This window comes from Bufo bufo, chromosome 3 (genome assembly GCF_905171765.1).
Source record: "Bufo bufo chromosome 3, aBufBuf1.1, whole genome shotgun sequence".
Classification (NCBI taxonomy): Eukaryota; Metazoa; Chordata; class Amphibia; order Anura; family Bufonidae; genus Bufo; species Bufo bufo.
The window spans coordinates 596,037,844-596,064,031 of record NC_053391.1 but is presented as its reverse complement, the minus strand read 5'-3'; the positions used below and the strand labels follow the sequence as shown (position 1 = coordinate 596,064,031).

The 26,188-nt window shown below is 44.1% G+C and overlaps 2 protein-coding genes across 2 annotated transcripts in view; one reads left to right on the top strand and one right to left on the bottom strand.

Annotated features, from left to right (window-relative positions):
- The window catches only part of LOC120993939 (transmembrane protease serine 12-like), a 48,625-nt gene extending 47,563 nt beyond the window's left edge, over positions 1–1,062 (top strand). The window contains exon 6 of the mRNA XM_040422400.1: positions 1,036–1,062. Coding sequence (XP_040278334.1) covers positions 1,036–1,062 — 27 coding nt within the window. The remainder of the gene's footprint in view (positions 1–1,035) is intronic.
- ATF1 (activating transcription factor 1) lies at positions 943–24,866 on the bottom strand. Its single transcript, XM_040425903.1, has 8 exons — positions 24,574–24,866; positions 11,718–11,819; positions 9,422–9,544; positions 9,188–9,288; positions 5,686–5,795; positions 5,357–5,533; positions 5,109–5,268; positions 943–1,904 (listed from the first exon to the last, which is right to left on the bottom strand). The coding sequence occupies exons 2-8, from the start codon at positions 11,811–11,813 to the stop codon at positions 1,760–1,762; spliced, it is 912 nt and encodes a 303-aa protein (XP_040281837.1). The 5' UTR covers positions 11,814–11,819; positions 24,574–24,866; the 3' UTR covers positions 943–1,759.
- Between the last annotated feature and the right edge of the window lie 1,322 nt (positions 24,867–26,188).

Genomic DNA, 26,188 nt, shown 5'->3' with positions numbered 1-26,188 from the left:
TACAAAGAAGATATTTGACTTCTCATTTCACAGTTTTTCTTTTAAATAAAGTTTTACACATGAAAAAAAGAGGGAAAAATGTAACATTACAACAGTTACAGAATGGCTTTTTTTGTTATTATTTATTCTTGCACTTATAGTGGAACAGCGTTGTTTTCTGACTTAAAGTTGTCATCAGCTTCACCATAAATAAAGTTTATTGAAATGAACACTTACGAAAAACAGCATCATAAGGGCTCATGCACACAACCGTATTTTGCGGTCCGCAAAAAATACGAATGATGTCCATGTGCATTCTGTATTTTGAAGAACGGAACTGCTGGCCCCTAATAGAACAGTATTATCCCTGTCCGTAATGCAGACAATAGGACGTGTTCTATTTTTTTTGCGGAACGGAAATACGAACATACGGAAACGGAATGCACACAAAATAACTTCCGTTATTTTTGGGGGGGGGGGGGGGGGGACCAATTTAAATGAATGGTTCCACATACAGTCCGCAAAAAAACCTGAACGGGCACGGAAGGAAAATACATTTGTGTGCACGAGCCCTAAATCTGATGTTTTTACAAAACGTCCAAAAAGAGGTCTGGTCTCCTCTTGAGAATGGGATCAATGCAAACAGCATCTTAAAACAGAGTGTCTGTTTCAATGAGCTTTATTTACAATAAACTGGACAACCTTTAACCTTGGTGTCACTTCAACCTCATTCACAAAAGCATATCCAGAGACCACTGCATTATGGACATGAATGGGTTTTCCCCATAGGAACAGTTAGGACCTCTACATTTGAAATACAGTCCAGCATATTGAGTCCTGACTGTGAATCAAAGGGTGACCAATGACCAACCATTAAATGAGGCCATTTCCTGAACCTTTTTTTTTTTTTTTTTTTTACGAAAAAAATAAAAATTATTTAGACATAAGCACGTAGACATGAAGTAAACATCGCACATCATTTATTTGTAGAAATGTGAGTCACACCTAATAGCCAATTATCAGAACACATTTCATAACCTTGTCTTTTTCTTCCAGGCCATCTCCATAACTAACCTTCAGTAAACTGGATCAATTCTTAGCATGTTCCGGCTAGGAAATTAGGAGTAAAAGTCAGAAATTCCCCTTTAGACCCTGATGGATATATTATAAAGTAAACACCACAAACAACATAATTACACTATTACCTGCTGAAATAAGCATTTTACTGTAAAAATTATAATTTTTTTTTTCTGAGCAAAATTAAGCCTTAACCTGTAATTGGAAGTAAGTGAAAGGAGGTAAAATATGTACATACAAATTACATAAAAATATACCTGGAATTGATAAAAAAAAACAAAAACAAAAAAAACTTACATATGAAAATATGTTCCATTGTGAAATCTCTGTTCTCTGCGTTATCACCAGTACAGCCTGGAACGACCATGGCTTTCAAATCTAGGACTCGGAGTCCCAACATGATGTGCCAGTTACTGGCTTAGACTTTTAGTCAAATGTTTAGAGAGCCACAGCCTGAGCGCTAATGTGATCCTTCCTAAAGGCTGGTTTGGTATATTCTGCTTACAAGTAACGTTCAGCAAATGATCACACCATTATCATAGGGAGGCATGTTGTATCTCATTATCTCTTTAATAGTGTGAAAACTAGGTAAAAAAGGCGTCGTCTGTGGCCTCTTGTAAAATTTAGAAAATTTTGGTATAAAAGAAAAAAAACAAAAAACAAAAAACTCATCTAAAATGTGTGTACAGATAGCCAAAGTGATTTACACTGCTTTATGGCAGTACAAATCTTTTAAAGTCTTTAACTCTTCAATTAAAGTTTTGTTTTGATTTTCAAGAACAGCGACTCTGTTTTCCAAGCATTTGACGTATTCTTTCTTCTTTCTCCGGCATTCTCTGGCTGCCTCCCTGAAAGCAAATAGACAGGTAAAATTAAATAAAATACTTTAACACAATCCTAAAATTAAAAACCAGTTGGACGTCCTAAAGCTAATTTCACACAAGCAAGCCTTCTATCCTGACGTGTTCTGTTTTGCACATGGACAGCATCCGGACCGAACCTAGACCCATTCATTTCAATAGGTAGGTGCACGAGGATTGTTTTTCACTGAGCATCTGTCCGCTCAGGGAAAAAAATAATTCACAGCACATTCTATCCATCCGGTTTTCACACAGGACAGTGAAGAAAAAAAAACTGACAACACATGCATGGCATCTAAGATAGTTGATAGGAGATGGTGTGCAAGTCTTAAAGGGGTTATCCAGCCCCATAAATGCCCGGGCCCCTCACACAGATTGTACTTACCTGGCTCCTCAGCACCCACGTTGGGGGTTTTGAGAGAGAGGGGGGCGCACTGTGCTGCTGAGGGAACATGTCGCATGCTGAGAGCACTAGGCTGCGCAGTCTGGTATCGAATCGATGCCGGTACAAAAGTATTGAGTGGGTATCGATAATTCGATACCAGGTGCAAACCTAGTGGTGGGACAGCCAATAGCAGGCTGTATGTTTTGACCCCACGCGAGGAGGAGATGGAGCTGTGGCCGTGTGGGCATCAGGAGCGATGCGTGTTCCAGGGAGCGAGGCAAGTACAATCTGTGTGAGATGGCCCAGGCAATTTGGGGTTGGATAACCCCTTTAAATTTCTTTTCAGGTGTGTGTGAAAAATTACAGCGATAACTAACACTGAACGCAACTGCAGACCAAACTGATTCAACTTGCAAAACCATCAGTTTTTCACTGAACCGACCCTGACACTATTGTATGGCCCATGTGAAAGAGGCTTAGGCTGAATCCAAACATGGAGTCTGTACACAATGGATCATGCTGTAAATCTGCAGATCTCTGGTGTGGCTTTCGCCATGACTGGATTTAGTAAGCACTGCTTATTTTTTCCATATCCAGCAGATCAGTGGTCTTCAAACTGTGGCCACCTACCTGCTGCAAAATGCTCGAACTGGAGGGGGAAAAAAAATAAAACCCCCGCATAACATGCTACCCTCCTGAATATTCAGAATACAGTCAGAAAGACATACAGGATGTAAGATGTTGTTCAGAAGGCTTTTAATAAAGGGGGTGTCCATGTTACAGCTATTGATGACCTATACTCAGGAAATGTCATCAATATCAGACAGATGGGGATCCAACTCCTGACATCCCCACTGATTAGCTGTTTGAAAGAGCCACGATGATTACGCGAGTGATGTGTCCTCTTCAAACTTTATATGAGCGCTGTCTGGAGTAATCACAACTGTTTGGCCCTTTCCGTTAAATGGGAGAGGAAGCTGTACTACCTCCACAGTCCAGATGGTGTCCCGGTAAACACTGAAGCGGACGCAGCACTTCCATAAGCACCACAGCCCCTTCAAACAGCCGATCACCTATCCTGTTCACAGGTCCTCAATATCATGACATTGGACAATCTCTATAATGATGAAGTGTCCAAACATAACATGTTTTGGGGTTAAAAGCCCTCCATCAGATCTAGAAGACACATCACAGCTTGCATTCTATATTTCAGATCTAAAAAGGTAAAGCCACTGAAGAATATGTTCTTAGAAAATATGTATCTAAATAAAAAAGTTACTGCATGAAAGGATACTAAAAAGAAAATAACTCTTTATTGAAGGTCATTTAAAACTCACAAAATGGGCAGGGTGCCTTCAACATCACAGGCATTGCCTCCAAAAAGTACTGCGTATTAATTGAGGGAGGATAAATCAGTAAGAACAATCATCCAACCCCTCATAGTAGTCAAAAACAGTAATACCAAGTAGTCAATGACAGGGGTAAAAAAAACTAATATTCCCCTTATTTATTTTAGAGTCAGACGCTCTGGGGGGGGGGGGCAAAGGAATTGTGCATAGAACATCAGTGATGATCACTCAATACGGGCGATCAATCGGTTCACTATACCACAATTCTAAGGCAGGGGTCAATAACAGTCCCCCTAGATAGGGCCAACTCGTGGCACTCAGTTTGCAGTTATTATTACTATTTATTAATGCGAATACTCATATTGTAAGGCTCAAAAATCTGTATAATTTCTATCAAAACCCAGAAAGAAAAAGAAAAAGTCTCTGATACGTTGCCTGGACTCCTTGCGCTGCAGATCCTAATATAGTGATGTGGGTCAAGTTCACTTGAAGTCCAAACTTTGCTCCTGATGAGCTAGTAATAATCTGGTGAAACGCGTCGAGCTTTGATAGAAATTAAACTCGTACAAAATAGGATTGTACTGCAAATATTCCTGAAGTCTTCTTTCACACCATGCGGTTATACATCAGATCCAAGTACACATAAATATTCCTCCCCTCATCCAAAACCTATAAAAGCCAAGGGGGTCGCACAATAGTGAAGCACTTTCACATATATGTCCCATAAACAGGTTTATTGTACTCACAAAGTAACACTTGTAATCAGCATGTCACAAATCTAAACTCTCCACGCTGCCCGACCCAGGTTTTGCTGCTTGAGGTTCGTCAGTCGGGGGGCGTCTGCTTAGCCTCAAACACGGCTGTTCTTAATCCCTTCAATAGCCCTCCCTCTCCCAGCGTGTAACGCTCTGATACCATCCATACATAATACCAAAAAATTGTAAAATCCTACAAAAATTAAATCCAAGCCTATACATCTTAAAAGGAACCTGTTAGCGGTATTTTGGGTATAGAGCTGAGGACATGGGTTGCTAGATGGCCGCTAGCACATCCACAATACCCAGTCCCCATAGCTCTGTCTGCTTTTATTGTGTAAAAAAAAAAACAATTTGATACATATGCATGGTGTGAAAGAGGACTTCAGGAATATTTGCAGTACAATCCTATTTTGTACGGGTTTCATTTCTATCAAAGCTCGACGCGTTTCATCAGATTATTACTAGCTCATCAGGAGCAAAGAAAGTAAGAAGAGCTCGAGTGGAGAAAATAGAGCAGCGCAGCCCCCGCTGAGAGTGAGGCCGAGCGTCCGGCTCCGGTATGGTATGTGTAACAGTCAAAGATCCACAAAAAATATGGATGTGCGTGGCTCCATAAAAAGGAATGCATCAGTTTGCAGCCAGCACAAGGATGAAAGATCAAACGGTTTTAATTCACACAGTATTGGATGCCTTTTCTTACCTGTTTTTCATTAATCTTATTTCACGCTTCAGTTGTGGGTCGTCTGACTTCGTTGGGGGACAAGTCAGCGTAACGGGTGAGGACATAACCACAGTCTGTGGTAGTGAGGTGGTGGTTGAAGTGGTACGGATCTGATAGGTCTGCATATCTCCTGCTGCAGCTGAAACACACAGGTAATTCACAAACATGCGTGTGGATAATGCAGTCAGAATTCAGCTGGATATAAAATTCAATCTCCAAATACTTACTCTGTACAACCACTTGGTTGCCGGGAACAAGGATCTGCTGGCCATCCGATGTTTGTGCATACTGAAGTATAGTTGTGCCCTGCTGGTTACCAGCATTGGCCATTGCCAATGTCTGTAAGCCTTGTAACCCATCTGCCGCCGTAGCGAGCTGGAAGGTTCCATTAGGACCAATGGTTACTAGAGGGGAAACCAAGTGAAATATAAATAAAAATCACATTGCAAGTCGTAATAATAGGGCCAATAGCATGCATATAAAATATTACCAATTATTTCTATATCATACATTGGAATTTTTAGATGCGACACTAAAGCACCATAGTGGGACTCACCATACTGTCCAGTGCTGGTCTGGTATATGGTGGTGGTTGCAGCAGATACTCCAGCAGCCTCTTCATTTCGTTTTCCAGTGTCTTCAGAAGAGAGATCTTTCAAGATTTGCCTTGAGAAAATATCAGCAGTATTACAACCATAGATAATAATTAGAAAAGAGGGTTCACTGAAAGTAATGCGAGTGGGTAATGAGAAGGCTCTATTCAGATGTAACTCAAGCTACATGACTATACCAGATCAATTGACCAACAGACATACTGACTTATTACGAGAGGTTCTGCCACATAGACATGTTGACAGAGCCTAATGTAAGCCTGTATGCATCAAAGAAGGCATATCCTTAAGGCACTTTTTACACAGGCCGACTGACCAGTCAATTATCGTAAAAAAACATTAGTTCCTGATAATGAGAGGGGTGAGAGCTGCATTTGCATGCAGCAATCATCTCCTCTGTACAGGGACAAGCAATTGCTTCCGTCTCCGTACAGGTTGATGATTTCTGGGCAGCAGATCCCTGTTTTCACAGCATAACCTGCAGCCTAGAAATGAAGATCTTGAGGGTCACATCAATGACGCTTTCAGCTGATGCTCGCTCATTGGGCGATTGGCGAAACATTTACACATTTATTCCAGATAACTGGCCTGTGTGAAATAAAAGACTTTATAGTGCAGGAAAACAAGCCACAATGAATCATTTTACATGCTTTACCCTATGATGCAGTGTTTTCTGCTCCCCTTAGCTTTAAGTTGCAGGCTTCAGGGATTGGCAATTCTGGATACCGGTCGTGTGCCTTTTGCGGAACGGAACGGCCGACCCCTAATAGAACAGTCCTATCCTTGTCCGTAATGCGGAGAAGAATAGGACGTGTTATATATTTTTGCAGGGCCATGGAACAGACACACGGGTGCAGACAGCATCTTTTGTGGCCCCACTGAAGAGAATGGTTCTGCATCTGACCCGCAAAAAGGTCATGTGCATGAGCCCTAAGGCTGAGGCTACTCAGAGATCCTCGTCATGACGTAGTGCGAGCAATGATCGTTGTGCAGTAATGCAGCCATCGCAAGTTGCCAGAATTCCAAGAAATTCTGCAGTGATGGATTTTTTTCGCAACTGTGGGGTTGCAACACCTTGCGAGGCGCAATGCGACACTAATCCGTTCAATAGACGGTTTACATAACCTTTTGAGGTCCCTCCACGTGTTCTACTTCCTTTCCTGATTCTTTAACTTCCTTCTTTGTTCGGACAGCACGCAGACAGACTTGCTTAACTTTCTCACTCCGACTGCACAGAGTAAGGGCTCATGCACACAAACTTATTTTTCTTCTGGTTTTTTTTTACAAGTCTGTGTACGGAACCATTAATTTCAATGGGGCTTGAAAAAAAAAAAAAACTGAAATTACTCTATGTGCACTTCGTGTTTGTATGTCCGTTCCGCAAAAAAAAAAAAGAACATATCCTATTCTTGTCAGTTTTGTGGACAAGGACAGGCATTGTTACAATAGATCTGCCAAAAAAAAAACACGATGTCATCCGTATTTTGCAGACCAAAAAATAGATACGGTCGTGTGCATAAGCCCTAAGGGGGGTGAGTGACTCAATTAGAACACCACACCTTACACTGTTAGGCCTATTGCACACGGACGTTTTTTTTTCCCGTTTACTGGCCGTTTTTTGCGTTCCGTATACGGTCCGTATACGGAACCATTGATTTCAATGGGTCCGCAAAAAAAAACGGAATGTGTTCCGTATGCATTCCGTTTCCGTTTTTCCGTTCCGTTTTAACATAGAACATGTCCTATATTTGGCCGCAAATCACGTTCCGTGGCTCCATTAAAGTCTATGGGTCCGCAAAAAAACGGAATGCATACGGAAGTGCATCCGTATGTCTTCCGTATCCGTTCCGTTTTTTGCGGATCCATCTATTGAAAATGTTATGCCCAGCCCAATTTTTTCTATGAAATTACTGTATACTGTATTTGCCATACGGAAAAACGGAACGGAAAAACGGAACAGAAACGGAAACACAACGGAAACAAAAAACGGAACAACGGATCCGTGAAAAACGGATCGCAAAACACTGAAAAAGCCATACGGTCGTGTGCAATAGGCCTTAAAAGGCAATGCTCTTCTGTGGACATTTTTATCTAGAGAACTGAATTGGGCTGTCATACTGCCATCCAAATCCTACACCTACTGTTTTACTAACAAGTATTGGAAAATAACAACGGATCAACCAGCTCTATAGGAGTAATACCTCTCCGTGCTGACCGATACAGAATTACAATATCTTGCATTTAATTTTCAATGGTATAGTACTGCCAAAATGAAAAAATAAAATAAAAAATAAAACAAGAATAAAAAAAATAAAGAAATTCGATTAATGCAGAGTTTAAAAAATTATAAATAATACACATTTCTTACAGAAGTACCCCTTTAAGTGAGCATTTGGAATTGTTTGAAAATGCCTATGGGATATGACAAAATAGCAAATTTGATAGTTTTGATATACAAAGATGGAAAGGATCATTTTAAAGGCGTTATCCAGGAGAAGATGTTTACAACTTATCTTCAGGATAGGTCATCAGATCTGCAGGGGTGCAACATCCAGGACCACTGCCGATCAGCTGTTAAAATGAATGCAACTGCTAGAGGAACAAAATCATCTTTTTTGAAGGAGGATCTAAATATGTCACCTATTCAGTGTAACAAAATCTTCCAACAAAAATTTATTTGAAGATGAAGTAGAGAATTCAGTTTAGGAAAATTCGGGGTTGCGCAGATTTTGGTTTTGTGCTTCCCCTTTTCTATGCTGCTATCTGGAGGTAGGAGAAGGGGGTGTATTATTTTGTATATTAACATTTTGACCATTTCTGTAAGATGATATGTTTGGAAATAAAGTATAAAAAATTACCAAGTTTTGAGTATGCCAAAAGGGTTAAAGGAATCAGAAGCAATATAGGAAGTGTTGAAAGTGTCTACATCACATGAGTTAAAGGGAACCTGTCACCTGGATTTTGGGTATAGAGCTAAGGACATGGGTTGCTAGATGGCCACTAGCACATCCGCAATGCCCAGTCCCCATAGCTCTGTGTGCTTTTATTGTGTAAAAAAAACCCGATTTGATACATATGTAAATTAACCTGAGATGAGTCCTGTACGTGACTCATCTCATGTACAGGACTCATCTCAGGTTAATTTACATAAGTATCAAATCGGTTTTTTTACACAATAAAAGCACACAGAGCTATGGGGACTGGGTATTGCGGATGTGCTAGCGGCCATCTAGCAACCCATGTCCTCAGCTCTATACACAAAATCCCGGTGACAGGTTCCCTTTAAGATATATTTCTTAGGCCTCATGCACACCACGGATGATTCAAATACGGAAACCAATGGGGCCACCCAAAAAAAAATAAAGTGGATGGAACGTATCCGTATTTGCAGACAGCAAAATACATATGGTTGTGTACATGTATCCTTAGCCTGCTACTTTCACTTACCTATAGGAAGGTCGACGAGCTAAAATGCCACGGGCTTTTTTTGAGGAGTCAATGCTGTCAGATGAGTCCTGAGAGTCTTCACTATCTGATAGTGACGATGCCTACAAAAAAAAATTAAAAAAAATAAAACATGGCTTACTTATGTCTCAATATCTGGACAATTTGCTACCAAACAAGTCAACGACCGTCAAAACACATAAGATGCAGTGAGGAGGAGTCCTGTCAGCGAGCTACCTGTGATGCAGCAACTTGAGGAGAGTGGATGACGGAGGACTGAGCAGTCTGGATAACACCTTGTACCTGGATCTGCTGTTCTCCAGGCAGCACAACCGTCAGGGGGGTACCTCTTAGAGCCATCTGAAAAAGAAAATGCAATATGCCAAAATGTGAAAATATTTGTGAGAACCATTCATGATAAAATTTTGTAGTAAAGAAAAAATACTAATATTTGATGAATTCAAATAGTGGTCAACGCAGCTGTCCACATAATTGCCTGAGATCTTACTCTGCCACCAGGAATTTCACAGATATTCACTGTAGGCCTAGCTCAGCTGAATGTAATACCTTTCAATTACTGATCCGCTACTTTTTTTTTCTCTGAGAAAAAGTACCTTTAATCCATATGCAAATGAGCAGTTAAGTGCATCGGGGGACCAATCCACTGTGCACCCTTGCTCCTCCTGCTTCCTTTGCCAGCCCCTCCCACATCTCTATTTGCATATGGATTAAAACAAACAATCCAGAATGGAGTAACGAATCCCTAATTGAAATGTATCATTGCAGTCAGCTGAACCAGCCCTGCAAGGAACTGTACCCGGTTTACCAGTGAATTCCCACTGACCGATTCCCTTTAACCCCTTCCTGGCCATGAAAAGGCCTTCATGACAAGCATTTTTTTTCAAGTCTGCATTCAAGAAGCCATAACTTTTTTATTTTTTCATTGACTTGGCTGCCCGAGGCCTTGTTTTATGTGGGACAAATGTTATATTTTAGCGTTATTCGGGGGTAAATATAAATTAAAGTGTAATTTAAATAATCTTTTGGGCTGCTAAAATATAGGGAAAAGATGAGTTTGGCTGTTTTTTCGTTAAATTTTTATACAGTTGGTGTTTCAAACTAAAACTTCATACATAAATTCTTGAGGATACTACAGTCATGTCGATACATATGGGATGTTTTTCTTATTTTATGTGTACACAATAAGGCTACTTTCACACTTGCGTTCAGAGCGGGTCCGTCTGGTGTCTGCACAGACGGATCTGCTCCTATAATGCAAACGCTTGCATCCGTTCAGAACGGATCCGTTTGCATAACCATGAACAAAAAAAAAATAAAAAATAAAAATTTTTTTTTTTTTTTTTTTTTTTTTTTTTCATGATAATGCAAACGGATCCGTTCAGACTTTACATTGAAAGTCAATGGGGGACGGATCCGTTTGAAAATTGAGCCATACTGTGTCATCTTCAAACGGATCCGTCCCCATTGACTTCCATTATAAGTCTGGACGGATCCGCTCGCCTCCGCACGGCCAGGCGGACACCCGAACGCTGCAAGCAGCGTTCAGGTGTCCGCTCACTGAGCGGAGCGGAGGCTGAGCGCTGGCAGGCGGATGCATTCTCAGTGGATCCGCCTCCATTGAGAATACATCAGGGCTGGACGGCTGCGTTCAGTACCGCTCGTGAGCTCCTTCAAACGGAGCTCACGAGCGGACACCTGAACGCAGGTGTGAAAGTAGCCTAAAATGTATTTCACACTAAATAAAGTTCAATAAGTTGAGTTTTTGTTTTCTTGCAAGTCCAGTTACTCTGACTTATTACTACTGCTATACTGTTACCTGGAAGAACCCTCAGGCATTTTTTTTTAATGTTTTATTATACAATTTAGAGCATAAAATATTAAACCCATAGTGGGATTTTATGTCAGATCGCTGGCTCCCTCCTGGTCTTTGATGGGGTCACTATAATCACGCGTCTGTTCTAAAAACCCAGGCTGTTATTTACAGCTGGTTCTTAGCACAAGAGAATGGAGTCTCAAGGGGTAACAATTACCTCCCACCCTTCTCTCAACTACAACAATGCCAAATGACATCGCCGAAGACTGAGGTCCTGTACTGTTTGCCATCAAGATAGTGGGCAGTCGTTATGAGGTTAAAAGTTGTCCCCCCCAACCATTCGCCTGTTGGAACTTAACATTCATGCACTGAACCGATCTGATCAGTGGGGGTCAGACACCCAACACCCCCATCAAACTGTTTGAAGAGGCCACGGCACTCCAGTGAGCTCAGCAGCCTCCTCATAGCACCGTGCAGTGCGTGGCAGCTGTGCTTGGTATTGCAGCCCAGGCCCATTCACTTGAATGGGACTGAGCTGCAACTAGGCCATGTGACCGATGAACGTGACGTCACTGGCCCAGAAAGAATCTGCAGAACTCTCCAGAGCACAGCAGCCTCTTTAAACAGCTGATCGGCAGGAGCGTCGGGGATTAGACCACCACCGATCAGATACTGATGACCTATCGAGGAGGATCTTACCTGTTGAGCCAGATGTGATGTCTGGAAAGCTGAAGCTGGGAAAGAAATGGTATGTACGGTCTCTGAATTGTCCGTTTTCTTAGAAACCTCTTCCATAATAAGCTGTAGCAGAGAGACAAGACATGATTGTTAAAGAAAAAGCTACCGACAACACATGTCCTATTCTATTCCAAATTAAAATCAAAAGTATGAGGAGTGATCAATGACCGTCTGATCCCATTCAACTGCTCATGCCACGTTTAAAAGTTGTCCCTATTGTCAGGCTAGGGGATACCTATCTGACTGGTGGCAGCCTGACTGCAGGGACCCCACCGAACCCAAGAACGGAGTCCCATTCCCCCATGTAAATGAAGAACAGGTCGAGAATGTGGGCTGCTAACCCATTCATTCTCTATGGGACTGGTAAAGACATCTCAGTACAGCACATGTGCCCCCCGCTACACCAGATGGGATAGGCATGGTCCCAGCAGTCAAACCCCTACCAATCAGATAGTTATCCCCTATCCTGTGGGGAGGGCATAACCTTTAAACTTTCCACAACCCCTTTAATGTCACTTATTCCATAGTGACCACCATTTTATTCATTTAAAGGGGTTCTCCGGGATTTTCTTGTTGATAGCCTGTCTTCAGGATCAGCAGGGGTCTGACTCCTAGCAACCCCCACCAATCAGCCATTTGAGGAAGCTACGGCGCTCAACGAAGCTCCAATGAGCGCCGTAGCCTCCTTGCAGCTCACCAAGCACAGCGCCGACCATTTGATATTGGCTGTGCTTGGTATTGCAGAAGTCCTGCTGATGGGACAAAATCAATCCGAATCAATGAACTCCTCTCTAGATAAAAGTAAGTGGTGGCTGAGAACCTGGTGTCTAATTGTCAGAGGCCGCGCTGGGAGTCACAGCTGCCTGAGAAGAGTCCTGCTCTCCTGGCCCACCTACACATGGTGGCCATTTTTATCGTAGGGAGAAGACTAAGGAGAGAACAGCCGCCACTATGATTATACTGCTGGTTCTCAGCAACCACTCTTAGCTCATACATGACAGACCACTGAAATCAATGGGGTAGATGCAGTAAGACTGGTACAGAAAATGCCAGCCTTAGTACAAGGTTTGTCGGCACAAGCCTCCTAATAAATTTGGTGCATTTCTAGGCAGTCTGTGCGCCAGAAGTTCTATTCTACACCAGCTATCACCCCACTTTTTGGGGGTAAATTATACTAATTATTTGGCTGTGGAGGCCCCTCCCCCTTCTGCTAAGAACCACCTTTTTTTTTTGCCATTTTTGGAAAAGTGTCATGAGAAGTGCAAAGTCGAAAATATGGTGTGAGCTGTCATTTGCAACTTTTTTCTACACCACGGTAGCATCGTAAAAAGGTTTGATGTCCCTGATGTGGGTCACTACTTTATGCTGCCCCATGGGCGCTCATGTGGATGTGTGTTGCAGGTCAGAGCATCCACGATTGGTCCTGCCATTCCTCTTGATGTCTGGGAAACGCCGTAGTCACGTGCCAATCCTGCACAGGTCACCGCCGAGACCATCGATTGTAGACATCACACACTACCCATCCAGTGGGAACTAGAAGCGGAAGATTGATGCTGGATCCAGTGCGCTCTAAGCAAGCGAGTCTTTTTTTTTTTTACTTTTGCACCTTGCCTAGCCCCCTGACCATTGCTTTCCGGTCTGAGAGGGGTTCTACGGTTGCACTTAACAGAAAATTCACGAGCCCTGGAGAGTGCACTTGGATATAGAGACCACAGCAGCAGGTCAGTGCTCTGCCTTCACACGAATGTCCATGTAAAAGTAGAAGTGCAATTTCACAAGAGGCTTTTCTTCACAACTTTGTTGCCTTTTTGTGTGATTTTCACAGTTGTAAAAAAAAAGAAATATATATATATTTTTTTTAAATGACAAAAAACTGTCTCATTCAAAAGCATTCTAGAAGTACAAAGAGCATAAACACATATTTATTATTAAAGCGCAATTCATTCCATAGCGCTGTACTCGGCTACAGCACAACGTTAGGGAATTGCTAGTCATGCAGTTTTCTTATTATTATACATCTGTAATGGCTAACCTCTGGCACTCCGTCTGTGGCAAAACTACAACTCCCAAGATGCACACTTGCTTGGCTGTTCTCAGAACGCCATGGAAATGAATGGAGCATGCTGGGAGTTGTAGTTTCACCACAGCTGGACTGCCAGAGGTTAGCCATCACTGTATATATATATATATATATATGCTTCCTATAATCGTGGTAAAATGGCTTCGCTGGAGACGTTTATTTCTTCATTCAGTGACATATCGCCAGGATTCTGGTTTTACTTATTGCTACATATATTACGTAAAATGATGGTTTCACACATGGAAGAAAAAGGCGTGCAGTAATGCAGCTTCCTCTGGGTTTTTTAGTGTAGATCCCCTTCATGTTGGCCAAAACAGCTCTGACCCATCACGTTATGGACTCCACATGATGTCTAAAGAAAGTCCAAGCTGTAAGTTACAAGGGTGGAGTCTCCATAAATCGTCCAGCACATTCCACATATGCTCGACCAATCTCTAATCTAGAACATTTCTGTAACGCGGCAAGAGGCCATTGAGATTAGGAAATAATGTTACCTGCAACAATATTTAGGTAAGTGTAACCGGCCAAAATATAGGAAGGAATGCCATAAACCAAGGTTTCCAAGCAGAACATTGCCCGAAGCATCACACCACCTCCCACATCTTCCCACGTGCCATCTCCTTCCCAAGTAAATAACGCAGCCGTTTGTCCACAGGAGACTGGATCAGCTTCTTCCACGGCTCCGAGGTTGAGTTTGGATGCTTAAAGGGGTTGTCTGACTTCAGTAAGTAGCATTTATCATGTAGAGGAATTAATACAAGGCACTTGCTAATGTATTGTGATTGTCCATATTGCTTCCTTTGCTGGCTTCATTCATTTTTCCATCACATTATACACTGCTTGTTTCCATGGTTACAGACCACCCTGCAATCCATAAGTGGTGGTTGTGCTTGCACACTATAGGAGAAAGAGTCAGCCTCGCTGGTGGTCGGGACCATGGGAGCACACATAGGCTGGTGCTTTTTCCTATATTGTGCAAGCACGACCACCACTGATGGATTGCAGGGTGGTCTGTAACCATGGAAACGAGCAGTGTATAATGTGATAGAAAAATTAATCCAGCCAGCAAAGGAAGCAATATGGACAATCACAGTACATTAGTACGTGGTTTGTATTAACTTTCTTTACATGATAAATGCCACTTCAAGTGATCACTATAGGGAACTTTTGGTGGTGGACAGGGGTCTGCAGCTACACAGCACCATATGCAGCAAGCTGGGATGCAGTGTGGGACACATTTACTAAGAACGGCTTTTTACCCCGGTGTTGGTCTCCCCCCTCTGCGCTGCCGTTAGATTTGTCTAATTTATGATGCTTTGATGTCATGTATAAATCAGTAGATGGTTATGTTATCAGGCTGTGGGCTCGTGCACACAAACATGTGCTGGCTGAGGCCGTATTGCGGCCTGCAAACATTTGCACACCATATCACAGATGCAGACCCGTTCACTTGAATGGGTCCGCAATTTGGAAGATATGGAGCGGAAGGACTAATGAGTGCTTCTTTAGCATTTCGGTCCGCGCAAAAAAAATAGAACATGCTCTATTTTTTTGCTGTGCAGACAGATCACGGACCCATTGAAGTTGAACGGGGCTGTATCAGTCTGCATCGGCCATATGGCACCTGTTTGTGTGCATGAGCCCTTAGGGAGGGTTCACATCACGTTTTATGCCTCTGTCTGATGTATACACACAAACACAGCACACCACGTCCTTGTATCCGGCAGAGTCCAGTAAAAGAAAGTACACTTTTCTTTTTACAATGGTAAAAAAGTGTGTATATGTATATATTTTTAACAATGGAACTCTATGGTGAACGGATGCCACTGTATGGCATCAGTCTGAGGCTTCCGTTTAATGTATGCTTTTATGTATATGTTAAATGGATGTGAAAAACGTGATGTGAACCCAGCCTTACACGGATTGCACCTTTTTATGGTATGCCTACTTATTTTTTGTTTCCCACTCGAATGTAGTGTTGATCACACCTGCATGCTGCTGCTCCATGCAAGTCTATGGGACTGCTGGAGACAGCCGAGCACTTGATCTTTATGTTTCTCCACAATTAGACATTTATTTCCTATCCAGTTGGAAGGGGATAAGCATTTGTAATGGGACAACCCCTTTAAGGCTGAGCTCATACTGCATTTTACACTGCAAAAATACAGAAAACAGATCAAAGCGAGTCTGAAGAAGAATCCTCTGGAGTTAGATCGCCTTGCTGAGGGTAATGGATCTGAAGCGCTATACAAATGAATACAGTTTTCAGGGATTCCAAGGTACACCTATGACGGAAAACCCAGTGGAGGGTTAAAACCCGAACCCAGCTGTATGCCACCTGATAGACTGCAGCCGTCACTTGATCAAGCAGGGGTGATGCTAAAAATTCCCCATGTAGTCCGGGGCTTGGAGAGGTCTTTTCTGGTGATAGCAGTCACTACCGGGCCATGGAGCCTGAGGGGGCCCAAAGACCCTTGTGCCACATAAGATGACACCGCTATTATAGAAAGTGACAGCTGGTCAGATTACACCTCAGGCTGAAGGGAAGGGGTTAGGTCCAGTGTTGAGCGAACTTGTGTTTTAAGTTTGGCGTCTAAAGTTCAGGTTATCGAAGAATCACGTTATGGATTCTAAATTCCGTTATGGTCCGTGGTAGCGGAATCCATAACATGATTCTTCAATAACCCGAACTTAAGACGCCGAACTTAAAACACAAGTTCGCTCAACACTAGTTAGGTCAAGAATTTGGCATGGGGGGGGGGGGACGACGACGACGACACGCGCACAGTTAAAATTTTTGCCTCATGCAGCATAAAGTCTACGTGCTTCCCTGGCCACAAAGCACTGAGGGAAGGGGGGCCCAAGCTGAACTCTGGCACCAGGGCCCATGAGCCTTTAGCTACTCTCCTGATGACAAGTAATACATGTCAGTGAGTAAGTGGTATGTAGCTCACAGGTTTGTCAGCCGGTATCACCATTTACAACATATAAAGGGATATTCCCACGTCATTCCTAGGATATGCAATCTAAGCTCTGGGACCCACACTCATTCTGATCAAGACACTGCCAAAACTCTCTCTCCTGTGATTGCTGCAGTGTATCAGGCTGGAGTCCAGGCTGTTTAGCTTAGAAGATGGTCTACACTGGGAAGCTATATATACACTATATGGCTAAAAGTAACACCTCTTAATCATTTAATTCAGGTGTTCCATTCAGTCCCATTGCCACAGGTGTATAACATCCAGCCTCTAGCCATGCTGTCTGCCTTTACAAACATTTGTGGAAGAATGGCTCATTCTAAAGAGCTCACTGAATTCCAGTGTGGTCATCATGAAATTTCTTCCCTTCTAGATATTCCACAATCAGTGGTATTACTACAAAGTGGAAGCATTTAGGAACCACCGCAAATCAAAGTGGAGACCATGTAAATAGTGGGGTCATCGACTGCTGAGGTGCGTAGCACATAAAAGACACCAACGCTCTGCTGACTCCACAACTCTAGAGTCCAAACCTCCTCGGGCAAAACCTGTGCCGGGAGCTTCATGGCATGGGTTTCTGGCAGTATGATCGTCGAGTCTGGGTGTGGCAAATGCCAGGAGAAGGTGACCTGCCTGACTGCACTGTGCCAACTGTAAAGCTCCGTGGAGCAGGGATAATGCTATGGGTTGTATTTCAGGGGTTGGTCTAGGCCCCGAAGTTTCAGTGAGGGGAAATCTTAACACTTCACCATATCAAGACGCTTTGGAGAACTATATGCTTCCAACTTTGTGGGGACAGTTTGGGAAAGGCCCTTTTCTGCTCCAGAATGACTCTACACTAGTGTTGAGCGAACTTGTGTTTCAAGTTCGGGTTATCTAAGAATTCCGTTCTGGATTCCGCTACCATGGACCATAAAACAGGTTTCGCTCCTCCCTACACTACGCCAGTGCACAGAGCAAGGTCCGTAAAAGCAGGGTTGGGCGAGTTTGGTGTGGAAGACCCTGACTGGCCGAACAAAGCCCCGACCTTAACCCCATCCAACACCTTTGGGATGACCTAGGACAGAGACTACAAGCCACATCCGCTCCTCCAACATCAATATCTGACCTCACAAATGTTCTTCTAGATGAATGGGCAAAAATTCCCACAGGCACACTCCAAAATCTTGTAGGAAGCCTTCCCAAAAGCGGTTTTAGCAATGCCTATGGATTTAACTCCTGTAGGAGTGACGTGAAGGCGCCCCAAGACTTTTGTCAGTTTTTCATGGCCATTTTGCATTAGTGTGTGCAGCAATTTTCTGGCTGTTTTGCATCAGTTTTTGTTGGCTGTTAAAAATTGATGAATTATAATATATATATATATATATATATATATATATATATATATATATATATATATATATATATATATATATATATATATATTTTTTTTTATCCCAAACCCTGCAATACCATCAGTATATATAATGGTCCCCATAGTGCCCCCCAGTATAGACAATGTAAATTGCCCCTTTTGTGGCCCCAGTATTATAAATCGCCCTTTTAGCGGGACCAAAGACTCCCCCCAGTATTAAAATAATTGGTGGCGCAGTTCGTCCCCTCCCCTCAACCCCCCCCCAGTATTAAAATCATTGGTGGCGCAGTGTGCCCCCTCCTCTCCTCATTGGTGGTGCAGTGGCTCTGATCGGTTGCCATGGCAGCCAGGATGCTACTGAAGCCCTGGCTGCCATGTGCACTATGCACAGGGCAGCAGGGAGAGCGTGAAGTTATTTTCACCCTAATAGAGCTCTATTAGGGTGAATAGACAAGGGATTAAAATATCCCAGGTTCTAGCCCCTAAGGGGGGGAAATAGTTATTAAATAAACTGTAAAAAAATTAAAACACAAAAATAAAAAAACACACAAAAATATTAAGTATAAATCACCCCCTTTCCCAATTTTACATATAAAATATATAAACAATAAATAAATAAACATATCACGTCCAAAAAATTAAAATATTTCAAAAATGTCCAACGCGGTGAGCGCCGTAACAGAAAAAAAATAAATAAAAACCGCGCGATTCGCCATTTTTTTTTTGTCACCTTGTCTCCCCAAAAAATAGGATAGGACTGTTCTACTATGGGCCGGACTTTCCATAAAATGCGGAATGCACGTGGCTTTTTTAGTGTTTTATTTATTTCGTGTGGTATCGATTATCGCAATACTTTTTTTCAAAGTTTTGGTATCGAAACAACCCAACTCCCCTCAACAAGGAAACATATATATATATATATATATATAAAACAAATATCGCAGCAGCACAGTCAGACCACATGCACTGGGTGCAATTCCTCAAAGAGGTAGGCTTCTCCTCCACGATACGTACTTAGCAAATAACGAGGCAGCACTTCCAGCTTTTGGTGACAGGGTGACTACCCCAAAACTTTATGGGAATAAAGTTTTGGGGTCGTCACCCTGTCACCAAAAGCTGGAAGTGCTGCCTCGTTATTTGCTATATATATTAACTCGTCTTGTTTATGATTAGTGCAATTGTCTGTATTATGTATGTATACCTCTTCTCATATGTACAGCGCTATGGAATGAATGGCGCTTTTTATACATATATACACGCACACACACCATCTATAATCAGGGCTAAAGCAGGGGCTCGATCTACTTGTCCCTCATGCCCACCAATGATTTTACCGGGGAGGGGGCGCACTGCCCACCAATGCAAACATTGTAGAAACATTCTCGCACCCAACCTCTGACAGGGAGCCGCCGTCCGCGCAATTAACGCCTCAGGTGCCGCGGATGGCAGCGCCGTCAGAGGTGCATCCCCATCACCATGGGAACACCTCGGGTTTAGAATATACCATCGGATCTGAGTTTTCTTCAATCCGATGTTATATTTTAACTTCAAGCATCCCCATCACCATGGGAACGCCTCTCCACTGCGTCCACTGCTCCGGTAAACAAAGCCATCTCAGCCCTGCTACTTGCCCGCAGCAGGGCTAAGCTACTGAACAAACTACCTGCTCGGCGCCCGAAACTGCAGGTTCGAAACTGCTGTAGGATTTCCACACCCCTGTATATATATGTATATGAATATATATTTACCGATGTAATATAAATGTGCATATAGTGCTATAGATCGGTAAATAAATGATATGTATATCTGTAAAATAAAAAATAAAATTAAAAAAGATACGTTAGCCTACATGTTTTTTTTTTGCTGGATTTGCAGGATAGAAAAACGTGGTACACTACACTTTCACATCCTGCAGAGTCCTCAAAAAGAGTACTTTTTTTTTTTTTACACAATGGAGCTCCATGGTGATGGATGTCACAGTATGGCATCTGTTGTGTATGTTGAGCATATGACAAAACCCAGCCTTACGTGCCTGATCCAGCACTTCCCTTATTCTGCTCCATTAGATGAGAAGAACGAAATAAATAGCGCTGGTGTGAATGGGACCTAAGAGGTGTGATGTATGTAGTGCAGATCTTATGCCTGTGTGAGCTAGAAGATGATCATGTGACTGTTTGTATGCAAGGTTGTGCAGTGCAGGGGGCGGGGAAAGGCTGATTATTCACGCCCACAAATATTCATGAGGCAGAGCTCAGTCATTGTTGTTACACGCCCCCACAGCTTGTAAACAAAGCAAGAATAACAGAACCATGCAAAGGTGTAAGTAGGAGTTTTCTTTTTTAAAGAAATCAATCTTAACTAATGTATATGTAAGTCCTGATGAGTTTTATAATGTCCCCCCCCCCCCCCATTACTTGGATAACCCCTTTAACTACTTAATCACTTTAAAGGGATTCTGTCACCTCGTTTTAGCTTATAGAGCTGCGGACATGCACGGCTAGATCGCCGCTAGCATGTCCGCAATATACCTGTCCCATAAAGCTGTGTCCTTTTATTGTGTTTAAAAAATGATTTTATAGATATAAATCAGCCTGGGCTCTTTCACACTTGTGTTGTTGTGTTCCGGCATAGAGTTCCGTCGTCGGGGCTCTATGCCGGAAGAATCCTGATCAGGATTATCCCCATGCATTCTGAATGGAGAGAAATCCGTTCAGGATGCATCAGGATGTCTTCAGTTCCGGAACCGAACGTTTTTTGGCCGGAGAAAATACCGCAGCATGCTGTGCTTTTTGCTCCAGTCAAAAATTCTGAACACTTGCCGCAAGGCCGGATCCGATATTAATGCCTATTGAAAGGCATTAATCCGGATCCGGCCTTAAGCTAAACGTCGTTTCGGCGCATTACCGGATCCGACGTTTAGCTTTTTCTGAATGGTTACCATGGCTGCCGGGACGCTAAGGTCCTGTTTACCATGGTAAAGTGTAGTGAGGAGCGGGGGAGCAGTATACTTACCATCCGTGCGGCTCCCGGGGCGCTTCAGAGTGACGTCAGGGCGCCCCACGCGCATGGACGGTAAGTATACTGCTCCCCAGCTCCCCACTACTACTATGGCAACCAAGACTTTAATAGCGTCCTGGCTGCCATAGTAACACTGAACGCATTTTGAAGACGGATCAGTCTTCAAATGCTTTCAGTTCACTTGCGGTGTTACGGATCCGACGGGCACCTCCGGCAAATGGAGTACACGACGGATCCGGAAAACGCAAGTGTGAAAGAGGCCTAAGGAGCCCAAGGGGCTGTACTAACCTTCTTGGAGCCCAGCCACGCCCCCTGTGAAGGAGCCCAGCACCGCCTGCGTCCTCCGAATCTCCTCCTTTCTTCACAGTTAGATTGCTGTAATCTCGCGATCCGCAGTTCCTTCCCCGAGGCTGATGCCAGCACAGGGAAGGAACACTATACCGGCACTGCACATCACGAGATTACGGCAATCTAACTGTGAGGAGGAGATTCGGCGGGCGCAGGGCTCCTTCACAAGGGGGCTTGGCTGGGCTCCAAGAAGGTTAGTACAGCCCCTTGGGCTCCTTACCAGGCTGATTTACATATCTATAAAATCCTTTTTTAAACACAATTAAAGGACACAGCCCTATAGGACAGGTATATTGGGGACATGCTATCTTCTGGATAGGTCATCAGTATTTGATACCCGGGACCCCCGCCGATCAGCTGTTTGAGAAGGCACCGGCGCTCCTGTGAGCATAGCGCCATACATTGTATAGCGGCTGTACTTGGTGTCACGCTCAGCCTCATTCACTTTTGTGGGGCTAAGCTGCTCCTGGGCCATGTGACTGATGAACGTGTCGTCACTGGCCATGGCCCTACTGCGACCTCCACTGCCTTCTCAAACAGCTGATGGGCAGGGGTCCCGGGGGTCAGATCCCCACCGATCAGATACTGATGACCTATCCAGAGAATAGGTCATCAGTTATATCTTGGAAAACCCCTTTAAAAACTGTCCTATTAATTTCAATGGGGTCCGTATGGCCAAAAAAAATTAAGAACACGTCCTATTTTGACAGCCCCATGGACTTCAATTATTTCTAAAAACGCCCGTGTGACGCCGTTCATCACCGTGGTGTGATTGGGGCTCACAAGACTTACAAGGAACCTTCCACTGGCAGCATGCCGTACAGTCAGACGATGACTCAATGTGACCACAATGTCAGATCATCACTTTCCTGCTACATCAGCAGAAACTCACAGCTCCCCAGTGCAACGCCACGGAAAATCCACCAGATGTCTCCTAGCGTGGGGCAGTGGGGACGGGAGATGCCATCGTTGTCTCTTCTCTTTCTATAGATGACTAATCTACTCATAGGCAGGAATTCCCCACAATGACTGGATTTCCCACGAAAAAAGACACTACAAATCACAAGTAAAAAAAGTATTTTTTTGTCTTGCTCCACGTTGTCTGGTCTCCCAATGAGCATCTATTTATATGGCTATGTTGTGCCATTCCTCTATTATTCCTTCTAGAAGTTTATGAATTGCTAGCAGTCTGCAATAAAGTCCAATCAGTGTCAGACTGTGCAGGGACACCCCCGAATGGTAACACCCATCTGGACCTACACTGCAGACTGCTGGCAATTCCCTCATAAACTTCTAGTAGGAATAACAGAGAGGCAGCACAAGAGAGATATAAGAAATGATGACCCACAATTGTTATTTCATTGGGAATGCAAGTAGCTCCTGACATGGCATGTCGGGAGAGGTGACCGGTCCTCTCGCAACTCCCAAACGTCTATATTCTTGCTTGTAAAAAAAAATAAAAATATCAACATAGATGGCTGTAAATCCCGGCCTCGCTCCTGCCGCACGGACTCCACTTACTATCTTATAATGTACCCGTATATCAGGGTATTGTTATTTATGCAATTGCCAATGTCTTCTAAACTTCAGATTGACATAAAATTTAAATGTAATAACTGAAATGCCTGTTACAGAGAAGCACAGCTACCCTGGAGGATGTGTGGGGAGCGAGCAAGCCACGGCCGACAGCCACATAAAAGAAACGGAGAGTGCCACTTGTTAAAATACTGGCGATTCCCTCAGAAGGCCTAGTGATTAAAGGGATCGTCCCAAGACCTCCATCCACAACACAGGGGTAGCTGTGCAGGGTAATTACAGCCGTTCATCCCATTCAAGTGAGCAGGAAAAGCTGGAAGGACTCTGCGGCGCGGGTGCCCCTCTTCAAACAGCTGATCGCGGGGCTGCAGACCCCCACCAATCTCATACTGATGACCTGTCCTGCGGATAGATAAAATCAAGAAACTGGACGACCCCTTTAAATAACGCAGATTTCCTCCGCGGATGTCACCCTTTGCAAAGCCTAGGATGAAATCTGCCGAAGAATCAGGACAAATCGGCACATAATCAGGGGTGCTACGCGGGAGATCTGCCCGTGTACCCGTCCCCCGAAAGAAAAGCTGGGGCTAAAACAAATATGTCAAGTTATTAACGACCGTATCGGTGGGGGCATACGAGAGGATATCCTAGCCCCCCGCTGTACCTAGAACACGTGATCCCTCAGCCTGGATGTCCCCACCTCCGTTCTCTGGAGATCAATGTAACGCCCCAATGTGTTTTGCGGTCCACAAGCATGGCGCATTTATTTTATTTTTTTACTCCTGTAGAAATGCCCTACCCTTATCTGCAAAACGGACGTGAATATGGCATATTCCGTCCTTTTGGCATGCCGGTGGACGGCGCATCTTTCGCGCCCCTATTGGAATGAATGGGTCGGCATCAGATCTGCAACAAAATGTGGATCGGATGCTGTTGTGAATGTGAACGGGGCCTTTCCACCGCACACACGGAGCGTCCGCCCTCAGGGAAACTGAAATCAACCATTCAAAGATGCGAAGTTCTGCCATAACGATCAGAACTCTGATATCACCAGGATAGTAACTCTGAGATCTCAAGTGAATGGAGTTCAGGTCAGAAGTTTAGGGGGAGGGGGCTGGCAGTCAGACCCCCGCTGATCAGGCAGTAAGGCCATAGTCCAGCACTGGTGGGACACCCCGCTACCTGGTAATACCACTACTGACCAATGGGGGGGAAAGGGGCAATAAAATATTAATAAAGTGGACGCCAAAGAACTTTTTATTATCCGCAGGGAGTGCTGCACAGGTCCTGCCGCCACCAAAGGGTTAAAGGCTCCTGCAGCACACCTGGCCCTGATCAGTGAGCACAAAGCCAGCTCTGCTGCACCGCCAGCACATGGAGAGCGGGCGGAGAAGTGCTCCGGAGGGGGCGCCGAGCCCCAGGAAGCCTCCGGCCGGCTCCCCGTCCCCCGGCCAGGTGCTCTCCGCTCCTCCTCCGTCCAGGCGGCTGTTTTGCTTTAATTACCTGCGTCCTCTGAACTCACAGCTCAGGGAGCCGCTCCAGCCAATCACCGGGGTGAACGTCTCGGGTCCCCAGGGGAGCCGCCTCCTCTTCGGATCCCGTCACAGGAAGAACCTCACAAAGTCCCACACACGGAACCGAGAAACTGCCAAACCCAGCGGGGCCGAGTCCAGGCGGGACAGAGCGCCCTCATCCGCGCAGGGGGTACACCTAGTACGACGTCCGGTAGGCCTTTGCTTGACGTCAGCGTAAGGAGTGACGTCACTGCCATGGTGACGTGCTGCTAGGAGAAGGCGGGAGGTAATTCCTCTTCCGCTTGGGAGCCCGGATGAATGGGTTGTAGGGGGGTGGAGGGTAGATGCTGTGTAGTCTGTTACTGTACGCTGAGCAGGTTTCCCCCCTCCTAATTGTAACTATGGTACGTTCCCAGGTATGGCTCTCAGTCAGCGGTGATCTCATTGTTCTGGCGGGAGGGGGAGCTGCAGACAGACGAGCATTGTGGGATTGCCTCTTCCAGTCAGGCTGACATCACACGCTGTGTACAACACATTACGTGACACCGAGTCATTGTGACTCACAGCGTGCCCGAGCAGAGCTGACCCGCCGGTGTACTGCCATTATAATACTCTGCCTGCTGGAGCATGTGTAGTATCAGTCACTATAATACTCTGCATGCTGGAGTATTATGTGTAGTATCAGTCACTATAATACTCTGCATGCCGGAGTACATGTAGTATCAGCCACTATAATGCTCTGCATGCCGGAGTATATGTGGTATCAGCCACTATAATGAGTACATGTAGTATCAGCCATTATAATGCTCTGCATGCCGGAGTATATGTAGTATCAGCCATTATAATGCTCTCCATGCCGGATTATACAATACATTTGGAAAGTCTTCAGACCCTTTCACTTTTTTCATGTTATTATTACTGTCTTGTGCTATCCTGCACCCGATCCCCCATAAATAGAAGGTGATAACAGAAAGTCCGAAATCTTTGTTAATTTATTGAAAAGGTAAAACTAAGACCTCGCATTGACACAAGTATTCAGATCCTTTACTCCGGACTTGGTTGCCCCCAGACTTCTTGGGTATGATGCCACAAGGTTTGCACACCTGGATTTTGGTATTTTCTGCCAATCTCCTCTGCAGATCCTCCCAAGCTCTGTCAGGTTAGATGGGGACTGTAGGTGGACAGCCATTTTCAGGTCTCTCCATTGAGATGTTCAATTGAATTCAACTCAGACCTCTGGCTGGACCACCCATGGACAATCCCAGAGTTGTCCCCAGGCCTCTCTTGGCTGTGTACGTCATTGAGGGGCATTTACTAAAGTGTTTATGCCACTATTGTGGTGTAAAAAACATAGCAAATAATGGCGCACACTATATTTGCACTATATTTTGCAACTTTTTGACCTTCTCAACACTTTTCTAAAGTGATTAGAAAAAGGATGAGCCTTAGTGAGAGGGCCGGGGCTTCACACGACCCGCCTGAGTTACTAGAACATGCTAGAAAGTGGCGTAAGTTATAGCTGAAGTCTACGCGGTGTAGACTTCACTTTCTGGCGCATGGTTTGCAAGAGATGCGACAGATGCCTCTTAAAGGGGTAATCTAAG

Coding starts and splice junctions, on each gene's coding strand:
- ATF1 (XM_040425903.1), bottom strand. CDS start 11,813: ATGGAAGAGGTTTCTAAGAAAACGGACAATTCAGAGACCGTACATACC. Junction 9,545..11,717: donor CATCACATCTGGCTCAACAG/GTAAGATCCTCC, acceptor TTTCTTTTTCAG/ATGGCTCTAAGAGGTACCCC. Junction 9,289..9,421: donor CTCAAGTTGCTGCATCACAG/GTAGCTCGCTGA, acceptor TTTTTTTTGTAG/GCATCGTCACTATCAGATAG.